At 34.1% G+C, this 11,610-nt stretch overlaps 1 protein-coding gene across 1 annotated transcript in view; it reads right to left on the bottom strand.

Annotated features, from left to right (window-relative positions):
- Window positions 1-1,170: 1,170 nt before the first annotated feature.
- The window catches only part of UGCG (UDP-glucose ceramide glucosyltransferase), a 35,177-nt gene continuing 24,737 nt past the window's right edge, over window positions 1,171-11,610 (bottom strand). Inside the window, exons 3-9 of the mRNA XM_014889223.2 lie at window positions 9,104-9,206; window positions 8,036-8,137; window positions 7,548-7,660; window positions 5,467-5,645; window positions 4,962-5,048; window positions 4,366-4,555; window positions 1,171-3,615 (exon numbers count right to left, since the gene is read on the bottom strand). Coding sequence (XP_014744709.1) covers window positions 3,445-3,615; window positions 4,366-4,555; window positions 4,962-5,048; window positions 5,467-5,645; window positions 7,548-7,660; window positions 8,036-8,137; window positions 9,104-9,206 — 945 coding nt within the window. The 3' untranslated portion in view covers window positions 1,171-3,444. The remainder of the gene's footprint in view (window positions 3,616-4,365; window positions 4,556-4,961; window positions 5,049-5,466; window positions 5,646-7,547; window positions 7,661-8,035; window positions 8,138-9,103; window positions 9,207-11,610) is intronic.

Here is an 11,610-nt window from a genome sequence, read left to right as displayed (position 1 = left end):
ACATTCTCAGATCCAAAAGATGGAATTAATTTGAAATTATTGCCATTCTATGCAGTGCCATTCTCTCTTCTAAGTGTTATTTATACAAGCACAGACATTATAGAACCTAAAATTTTTATGTGTAACTATTAAAACACTACTAAAAGTGTAGCTACTGTCATAATAAATTTTTGTCTTTCTTAGCCTCAATGGCCATCATTAGTATCAAAGCTGTTGGGGAACCAGTTCAATCCAAGAACAGCTGGAGCTCAAACCCACCCTAAAATTAGATGATCAGAAATTAGGTGTGAGGCTTAAAAGCTTTTAAAGATGAATGAAACAGCTCCCAGAACTGATTTGTGAAAACAGCTGGTTAGAGACAAGCTTTTCCAAGCTTTTTCTGTCAAAATAGACTTGAGAAGAAATGCAGGTAGCCAGAACTCAGCAGGAAATAAGGAGAGTGGCAAAAGGAATTCAAGGGAGAAAGACTTCAACTGAAACTACAGAATAAAATGACAGCATTATTTAACAGTAGGCAGCAAAGTAATAAAAGGACTGAACAAAGAGGATTTAAGTATTGTACTGTGTGGCTGCAAATGTACTGAGCACAAAATACATTCAGGAACATTTAGGTTTCTATAAATAGTTTTCAAGTGATTCCCAGCAGTGTTTGTTTATGCCATACACACAGGATTCCAACAACTCCTTCATAAACACAGTCTCTTACTAAATTTCACATGATCTCCATAAATGGTAGGGAAGAGACAAAAAAAAAGCCAAGTTAGATGGCAGAGCAAGTTCAGAGTGCTTTCGAGTTACTGTACCTGAAAGCAAAGGATCAACATTACTTCTCAAAGTCAACACGTTTTGTGGCAAAGATATCATCTCTAAAATCTGAATCTAGGCTAGTTACACTAGATATGGAACTAAGCTGTTCACCTGTAAAATTTTTGTACACTGAAGTTATTCTAAAAAATTTAGGATAACTCAAAATCAGTTTAGCACATGTGATTTAATTTCAGTCAAATATAAAATCTAAAAGAGACTGGTATAGTTGCAAAAAAACTCGACAGGCACATCCCTTTACTGCTGTGAAGATTAATTAAAAATATAATCTAACAAAACTACCATAAACACTTAAAGTTGTCACATTACAGCATCTTTGAAAAAAGGAAAAGTACTCCAAACAAATTGTATTCAAAATTTATTTTTAAATAAAGGAAAAAACAAGACAATTATTTTAAATAAACATGGTGTATTCTACACAGCTGTAGATCAACATAACTTCACATTAGCTGTTTATAACTTTTAGAAGTTCTGTTGCAGCATTGTCTACAACATTTGACACTGTTGGTTTCCATTTCATCATCAACCAAGCAATACTCAAATGAAACCATTTGCTTAAGTGAAGCTTTATTTTTCACATAGCCAAAGATGGCTCTACTAGTACCAAAGCACCTGTTAAACAAATATCCCCACCTAGATTTTTAAACGGAAGTCTGTTCAGCCTTTTTTCTTTTTTTGGTTCTGTTCCATTGCCTGCATAGAAATCAGCATAAAGCTAAGTAGCAAGCTAAGCTTCACTTTAGCAGTGCAATGAATGGCATCAAACTTCATGAAAAAAACAAATGAAAATACAAATATTGTCAGTAAAATTCAACTATGTCAAAACAATATTAAAAAAAGGATGTTTTTGTGGGTCACAACTAGACTAGGTTTCAATGTAAAACTTTCCTCAGGAAAAGTGCTTCTTCCTGATTCACATTAAAAGAATGAAGCATTACAAGCCTTTGTTCATACAGAAATGCCCATTAAAAAAGTTCCATATTACCATAAGGCAAAAGAGATATTAAGGTGGATGAAGCATCTTGGCCCAGAGTATGTTTTGCAACAAATACCTACACAGTACACTTGTGTAGCATATGATGGGTAAGGGATTGGCTCAGTAAGGTAAAAAGTCCATTTCTATAAATACATGTCATTATTGCTAATATGCTACACATCATCATCCAACTCTTAAAGCTGCTTTGTTGACATAACCTTATAATTAGCAGTTCACGTTCATGGTGACAATATGATATTCCATATCAAGAAAAGTAAAGCAGCATAAATACAATTATGAAAACAAAAGGCTTATGCAACAGTCTTCTCTAGCTTTGCTGTGTTTTTGTTTAAGAAGTGTTCAAAGAAAACAAGTCCAGTTCACCACAAATTAGGAAATTTCACAATGAGGTTGAAAATCAAGTTACAGGGAATAGCGAGAGGAAAACCATGGCATGCATTATAATCTAGTCCTTTTAGTCATACCACTGGAATACAGAAGTCCAATTTAAAGGCTAGACTAACAGGCAAACAGCCAAGAGTAAACTTAGTTTGATATCTAAATTAAGACTACAGTTTTAATCAGTAACAGCAAACTCACCCGGCCCTTTAATATATTCACAATATCTACTGCAATTGAATATTTAATTATGACTAGTATAAGTATGTATGTTCACTTTACAAAGATATTAAATACCTGCATCATGAAATTACATTCTTAAGACATTGCGTAAGAAAATAGCTCATGTGTGAAATGTTTCTGAAATGTATTTCTGCTCCCTTCTACTCCCTACTATGTCCCACACACACACCCAACACCCCCCACCCCCCACCATGAAAGCATTCACTCACAGGGAAAAACAAACACCCCTTAAAAAAGGATGGAAGTACTGAGGGGATCACCTTGGCTAGTTACAGCACAGTGCTTAACGAGGTTCAAGACAGAACCAGATCAGACTTGGCCAAAAGATGCCCATAATACATGCCTGACCAGTAAATCCTTCCAACTCATTCTTATCAAACTCAGTCCACTTTTGGTTACTGCAGTGATTAAAATATTCCCTATATACATATAAACACAAGACTACAGGTTTACTTTAGTTTGTTTTTGCGAAGCAGTATAGTCTTTCTATTCATATTGTTCTGCAGCAACTACAAGAGGTAGGCATAAAACATTTCAGAGCTTCTTTCCCAAGGTCCCATTACTAGGTCAATTTAGTGGGATAAAACAAAAATCAGCTGTACCTCTGTGATTTTACTAGGTACAACTTTGTGCAACCCAGCTGAAAAATAGCTATGTGAACCCTAGATTCACTAGGCTAGCACACCAAGGAGTAAGAAGCTGTTCATATCCCAAAGGATATTTTTTTAAAAAAAGTCTACTGCAGAGCATTTAAATAGAAAGCAGATGTCAGGACCAATTCTCCCTATTTTTATTTGTACATAGGAGAAGGTACCATTTGGCCAAGACTACAGATGTATTTTCACAGATGCAAGTGCCATGCAAAAATAAATTGAAGAACAGATACCAAACATACAAGTAATAAAACTACTGAAGGTAGATTTTCTTGGAAGTATATAAACAACTTATAATACTTTTCTTTCCCCCTTCTCTTTTTGACATTCACAGTTACAAATGTGTGGCTATACATCAATGATTTCTTCTGCAGTGCCTCCACAACGTAATCTGTAGCGCCCAGTCCTCCAGCTAATAGTGGGGTCCCACAAAGCAGATAGGAAAATATAAATTGTCATGGATTCTCTGATGAACCAAGCTACTGCATAATCAAGTTTTGAAAAACACAGAGCACCACCCTAGAAAGAATAGAAACCAAGGTATTTAATCATACTGATAATTCAAGAGATATTTTAAAGTAATTTAAAACATTTAAAAAAAATTTGTAAAGCATACAATAAGATTTACATAGCAATAGCACCCTTCATCAAAACCCGAGAATATTTTTTTGTTCAAGATACAATTACCCATATTAAATATTTTCTACAGCATTAGAAGAACAAATGCTGTTCTCATTCGTGGCACCTTTCTATATTAAAAGTTTTATGAAGCCTTGGAAGTACGTTAGGGCTGTTCTCCTTGCTCCTTATTACCAAAACGAAGTGAAAAATGTACGTATGTGTATACATACACCTCAACAAATATAAGCTAAAGTGACAACTAAAATAAAATAATAAAAGCCCCTCACAAAATAAAATCCCACAAATCCTCTTTTCTTGTACTGTCAAAAGAGCTTAGAATTTCTGTATATGCCCACGTAGAGCAGATTTGAAACATGAATATTAATGGGACACAAAAACTTTCAGAGTTTCGTCAGAGGCAAGTGCAGAATTTTGTAGACTAGGAAAGTACAACCAAATACAAAATTACAACCTCTTCCTCCTTTTCATGATACTATAACTGAAGTTGGAAGACTGAGAAGTAACAGTAACCTGTTATTTCCTACATCACAAGAGAATTATTTTATGGTTGCAATTAAACTTAGCTTTTTTGCTGAAGTCAATGGCAGTAATAATTTTAGTAACCTCCTGGAAAATAAAATTACATACCTGAACACCTTTTAGCTGAATGTAGTCAAATATAAACCATGCCAAGCAGTGACACATGAAAAATACCATTATATCCCATCTAAACACATGATGAGCTGCCCATCCAATAACTAGACTGGCAACAAAACACTCTGAGATTGGCTCACAAATTATTGTGGCAGGCAACATATTAATTCGTAGTTTGGCCCACCTGGAAAAGATAAACAAATCAGTTTTGACTTTGCATTATTCATTACCTCCTCCTCTCCCACCTCACCAAATGAGCCATCACGGTATTTTCTAAAATGCTGATCTCATTAATTAACACCTCCAAATAAAATACTGCAAAAACCATCCCTTTCAAAGATACTATGGATAGCATTCTTAAGGTACTAAGGGCAGGTGCATTTTAATTTTTTTTTACACTTGTAACAAAAAGTCAGCTCCTCTCTCCCAGCACTAACAAAGAAGTATGCATCAAGCTGTGCGCTGAACTTTAGCACACTGGGCATTAGATCAAATCAGCCTGGAAAATGTATTCCCTCTCATGATCAGGTTGTCCCCATCAGAAGGGGGCAGGGGATGGGTGGGAGAGGAAGTAAAGATCAAAATCTTACCTGATCATTCTGGACTGAAACTGAGAAATAGAATATGAACCAGAGTTTTGCATTGCAACTTGTGTGGCCATTGCAAATTTCCAGCCCCTGAAAAAGGAATTTGTTATTATAAAAAGGTGCAAACAAGAGATGCAAAAAACCAACTAGATAACAAACACAGAAGAATTTTATTAGGCTTGAGAAGTTTCTTTGGCATATGTGCCCTATATTACAATGGGTATAGGCAAAAAATAAGTATTTTATGAAGACTCTTCTTTGGAAAAATCCTAATACACCAAATTCTGAAACTTTTCCCTAAAGGAATTGAAAATGTTATGGTTTCATTATTTCTAAAATAGGATAGGACAAAGCACATGTCATTAACATATTTGCTATATATACATGAAGCTGACATGAACACCTGTACTTACAGTATGTGCCATGTGTTTAAAAAAAACAAAAAGCAAACAAAAAGAAAGATGTAAACTACATCTAAAGCAATAAGCTTAGTTCAGAGTCATCTTACCGGTCAGCTATAGCTTTGGCCATAAAGTAATCTTCAGCAATATACTGTGCAAAAGCTATCAGTCCTCCAGCTTGGTCCAAGACATCCTTCCTCATCAAGCATGACATTCCTGTTACGCACTTAAAGCCAGTTAAGTTGGCTGAAATATATGACCTTGGATGTGAAGTCCCAAAATAGACCTGTCCAAAAAAAAAAAAAGCATTTAAAACTCTGTATGTAAGTACTATACTGACAAATTTTTCCTCTGAAAACATATGGAAGGTAAAAAAAAAACTAGATGTGGCCAATTATGATTTGGAAAGACCTTTAGTACCACTCTAAAAAACCTAGTGTATCACCAAATCTGGGAAGTGTATTGGTGATATTGGCTGTGTTTTTGCAAATCTATAAGCAGGTTTTAAACCCACATATTCAACTACTGCACTTCATTTCATATTTCATTTCTAATTTACTGAAGATTTTCTCAGGGAATATATGTATTAAAAATCCATTAAGTAATAGACCAATCGCTAAGATTAATATATTATGTGGTGAGAACGACAGACATGTTCTTTTCACTTCCTCTTGTGAAAATTAATTGCATTCCTGCATACATATTCTTAGAAAGTTACTATTTGATTCTATGGAAGCATGGGAAATTTGTTTACTCAGCACACCTGCAAGCAAAAACAGTGAAGAAAAAACACAAGATTGTGAGCAAACCTTTCTACAAGATTCAGTAACCTAAGACTAGGAACGACCTACAAAACAACAGAGGCAATGAGTGCAAGTGCCTCTCACTTTTATTATTTAGACTGCCTTCACACTGGTACACTAACTCATTCAAGAAAAGGCATGCTCATCTTGCAGGATACTGGATCAGCAGGCAAAAAGCTTTTCAAGGAATACAGAAGCAGGGGGTGCAATTCTTGCTCTAACAATTAGCAGTACTAGGAAATTTGTGCTACAGATCTCTGCTTTTCTCTTGTAAGAGAAAATTCAGACTTGTATAATAAAAAAAAATAAAACAATTTAAAAAATCAGCACAAAAGCATCCCCCATTTAGAGTCATGATGGAGTACTGAATTTCACCCCACTTTCATCTCTCACATTTCTCTTTCATCCCTATCAAGTAGCCTCGGGGCCAAAATGCCTTATACCAATGCCAGCTCCAAATAAAAACTGATATAATTACATGCCTTGAGACAAAAGGAACAGAAAAAGCAAACTCAACCTCTTTATCCTGCCAAAAGACAACTTATTGAGAAAGGAGAGGGGAGAATAGGACAGAATGAGTAATATGAAAATGGTGGATAGGAATCAACTTTTCACTTTCACTACAATTAATATGAGACATGAAATAGCACTACAGGATAAGAGTCAGAGTAAACCACATATAGATCCTGTAACAAATAGATCTATGCAACTTCCAGGTAGAGAAAATTATAAGTGTTAAAAATTTACATGGATGCAAAAAAAAAGAAGGGAAGAGTTGATTTAAAAAATCTGGTTTTACTAAAATACTGTTATATTAAGGATTAGTAAATATACAAGTCTGCTTCCTGCTCAGGTAGTCCCTCAGCTGAAAATTACAGAACGCTGAGGCAGTATTACAGGAAAATAGGATATAAGCCTTGCTTTTGTTCTACTTTCCTCAAAGACTCTGCTTGTAAATCCTGCTGGAAATAAGATACTGTGTGAGCTGGACTTAGCTTTGACTTGTCATGGCCATTTTTGTGTGCCTTTTCAGTATCAAAATAGAATTAATTAGTCCTTTCTGACTAAACACTAGAAGGCATTTGTCAGTTCAATTTTTCAGTTTTTAAATAATTTTAAATATAAAATGCAAAATGTGTATCATGTAATCTTTATTTTTCATATTATAAACTTAAATATTGAATCAATAGGCAGAGCACCACAGAGGAATTTTGGAGCATTTAGAAGTTGTCCAAGTTACCCTGAGTTTGGAGTGTGACTGCCCCTAAAAATAAACATTTCCTCACTCACAAAGTACAAGAGGCACAATACAGCTTTCACTCAGCAAGACTTTGCAAGCAAAAAAAAGAATGAAACAAAATCCCCCCCCAGAACACTGCACTCACCTGTTCAAGGGTAGCAGCAAAACCCTGTCTGTCTGCAACATAAGGAAGCCCATGGACCAAGCCCACTTTTTCAGTCATTTGATTGGCCATATCTGTCAGTGTGTCTGGTGTTACTAAGTGACAAAGGAAAAAACCACACTTGATGGAGCAGTTCGTCATTAGCAGACTACGGCAGTGAGACACTGATTCTCATTTTATTACCAGTACCAAGAGTACATATGCTTTGATGCATACTATCTAATAAGAACAGTTTCAGAAAAATAATATTAGTGATTAACAATTATTATGATCAACAACAAATAAAATGGAAACAGTCTAATTGGTAAGGTATTTTCTCCTTTAATTAGAGGTTAATCTTTTATTCCATAAAAACACTTTTTTCAGACTTAACTTTAGTTTCTGCTTATATTCTCACTTACAATAGTATCCAAAATCTGCTTGCTTACAGTGAATAAGCACAGTTTAACACTTAGCACATACACACCTACCTCTGATTCCACTATCACAAATCCATATTAGATCATATTTGGCAACTTCATAGCCAGGCATTAAGTTATTAATCTTGGGGTTGATGCCAACCTTCTTGCCACCTAAAAAATACAAAGATCATACAAAATTAATGTATGGGGAGTTTTTGGAATTCAGATTCAATACCCAAAATATTTCAATATATGAACTGAAGAAGAGTAAATGTTTACCCACCAATTCCTAAAGTCCACTTTTATACAAAATATTTACATTTTAAGTATAGCATCAATTCTATATTTTGTAGTTGGAAAAAAAAAAGGGAAAATATTCAAATGCTTCCTTAAAATGGCAGGATAGCAAGATTAGTGTAATTAAAGGAGCAGTAGAACTTAAATATAAATAAATAAAATAAAAATTATTACTTATACTTATTACTTGTAGCTTATTACTACATTCTTTTAAGGTAAACATTATTCACCTGTTATTGTTTAAGACTATGATTATGAAGATTGTATTCTACAGTAATTTCAGCAGAAAAATAAAAAAGGAGCAGAATAAAGTGAGAAACACTCCTTTGCATCCAGCTGACAGACATGGTCAAGTTTGGTTTTTATCAGAGAGAAAAAAACCCCTACATTTTACTACCTTGCTCTAATACCCCTTTCCTCCACTAAATCAAATATAAAGTGAAGAAAGAGCCATACAGCCTAAGCAGGTGAGAAAGGATTGTTGCAGGACCTCAAGCTCAAACACAGCCACAACTCTAAGTCACTTCCTGCACATTTAGTTCACTGCAAAGACAGGATTTAAACTGTTTTAAAATTAGGAGGAAAAATTGCAGGAGGTTACCCAAATCATTCTTCCTAAAGAAGATTTTCTTGGACTGATGTCACAGACTGTGACTACAAACTTACTTTTTACTGTAAGCTGATAATTAAGCTACAGAAACAACATGGGCTGAAGAAGACAACTATTTCTTTAAGTCCATATACATATGGAGTCTTCAACCCCATACAGAGTATTCGATATGGAGTTGAAAACCTATCATTTTACAAGTCAGAGTCCCACCTCCAAGTTGCACTGCTTACCTATAAACAGTCTAGCATCAACATTTGGGTATTTGCCAAGGAGCTTTTTGCACACATCAATAGCTGGATCATCATGATCTTGTACACAGAGTAGTACTTCATACTAGTAAAAACAAAAATGTATACACTCACATATATATTTACATACACACAGCTAATATCCATACGGTCTATAAAATAAAGCTTAATAGTGTAGTAAGCTAAAAAAATAAAGACTGCTGTTAGAATAAAAAACAAAGGGGTTGTTTTGCAGCTAAATGAGTCTAGTTTCCTAAAGCACAGCCACGTACTGCTGAAAAAGGACCTAAGGCTGCATCTCAACGAACTCTTTCACTGATGAACATTACTTCTGCTGTTATTGAAGGGTTTCTATTAGTCATGAAATAAGATGTTCTGGTGTACACGGTAAAATATTTATTTTCATTTCCATTTTTGTTCACATACGAATCTTAAATCCAATATTATATTAAATGAAATTACAGCACCTGAAATACTAAAAAATGAGGTTATGATACACTGTAACTGCATACCTCAGAACTAAATCTTCCATTCCTTTACTTTATAGATACATATGCAGAACAGAGCTGGAAGACAACTCAGAGACCAGTATATGTATATATGTACACTTAATTGTACAACAAAGCTCAGGAATATGTATATGTAACGTATCTGTATTTTCTTATTAATAGAGTAATGGTTGAAAAAACAACAACTGGTAAGGGAAAACTGTAGCTACTACATGCTTACACAAACTAGTGACTGTTTTTTCTTCACCTACTATCACTCATCATTGAGGCAGCTTTGGTAAAGGTATTTCTACTTTTGCAATAACAGCAAATTCATTAAATACTTCTCACGTGATATCACTTTTTTTACGCTATCAAAATTAGAGCTATTAAAGCTCCAATATAAAGACTAAAATACAGAAAATGCAAATTTCTGATCAAGATACCCAGAATCGATTTTTACAGTCCAAGACTGAAAAATTCAACCACAACAAGAAATAGTTTTCTTGGACCACATTTGCATTAGTTGCTGAAAAAAATAATCCCCAGTAGCAATCACACCAGTTCTTATTCTCTCATATACTATTTTATCACCTCACTACATTTAGTTTCTGCTTAAGTAATTTAGTGAAAATAATCTGAGTTTTGGAAGCTCACTATAGGCTCTATAATGAAAATTTCTGATGGGGTATTACATACAATGGAAGATATTAAGTTATATATATATATATATATATATATATATATATATATATATATATATATATATATTTCCAATAAAAAATGGTATTGTCATACACAAAAGCCTGAGCTACTCTAACTCCATTCAGAATATTGAGGAATTTAAAATCATTTAAATGGGAGTTTTGTTCTAGCACTACAAATTATCAGGCAAATATCTCTACCTCTCAGAATGAAAACTCAATTTGGCTAAGGAGCATGCAGCGCTTGATTTCTACCACCTTACAGCACTGAAAATAGATTTTAAAAGAATTGTTTCATTAAGCAGACAGGTCCTTTCATCACAACAGAACCTTGACAGCATAAACACCATAGAAATAAACAACTGAAGAAAAAATTTTTTACTTCACATTAAATTAAATTTGTAAAATAAAACTGGTTTTCCAAGTCATTATATAATTAATCTTCAATCCACAGCAGCAATGACACTTCTCTATCCATATTCTCCAAGAAATTCAACTAGAAGTAAACCAGATATTTCAGACTCCAATATTTGAAAAGAGAAAAATTCAAAACAAATGGCTTTTGTATGCAGCAGCAAAGTAAAAAAATAGAAAATGTATATAAAAGCAGAACAAATACGAAGATGCTTATCTACACTAATAATACCATGAGGTTCATTTGTATTTAATATGAATAGAAAACCTTTTGCAAAATTACAATATGCACAGAAGGTGAGACCTCTTCACTAATAAAAAATAATATGTGTAAGTTTTGAGACAGCATAACTGGATTCCATTCGAGAGAAAAGTATATCATACATGGAGGATCACAGAAGAGAATAATTATCACTGCAGGTTGAATTCAGCTTCACCAGAAAAAATTTCAGATCAATCTTTCCTAATAATATTTCACTGCACAGCTGAACTTTGAATACCCGGCAATACTGTTGTTCTAATTTTTGCAGTCCATCTCTAGGTAGTTCTGTACAGTAACTATAACATTTTTTTTCAGACAGTTTGGGGACCTTCCTCATACTGTCTAATCTCTGCTGCAGTAAACGGAAGCATTCACACATGCATTTTCACTCTCCTTGGAAAAAATTATTATCTACTACTATCTGAAACTCAGATTTGTGTGGAGTACCAACACTTTATGATTATTATCCATGTGTTTTCAGAACTCATTAACTCCTTTCAGAACCAAAACTACCTCTTGTAAAGCAAGATCCAACACAACTGGTTTTTTTAACTATTAAACAAGGTTTATTTGTTGTCAAATGTTTCAGCTGCATAATGTTTTGATGTTCATTATAGGTCA

Source organism: Sturnus vulgaris, chromosome Z (assembly GCF_052056855.1).
Source record: "Sturnus vulgaris isolate bStuVul1 chromosome Z, bStuVul1.hap1, whole genome shotgun sequence".
Classification (NCBI taxonomy): Eukaryota; Metazoa; Chordata; class Aves; order Passeriformes; family Sturnidae; genus Sturnus; species Sturnus vulgaris.
Note: the sequence above shows the minus strand (reverse complement) of the source record. Positions and strands in the feature narration are given on the sequence as shown.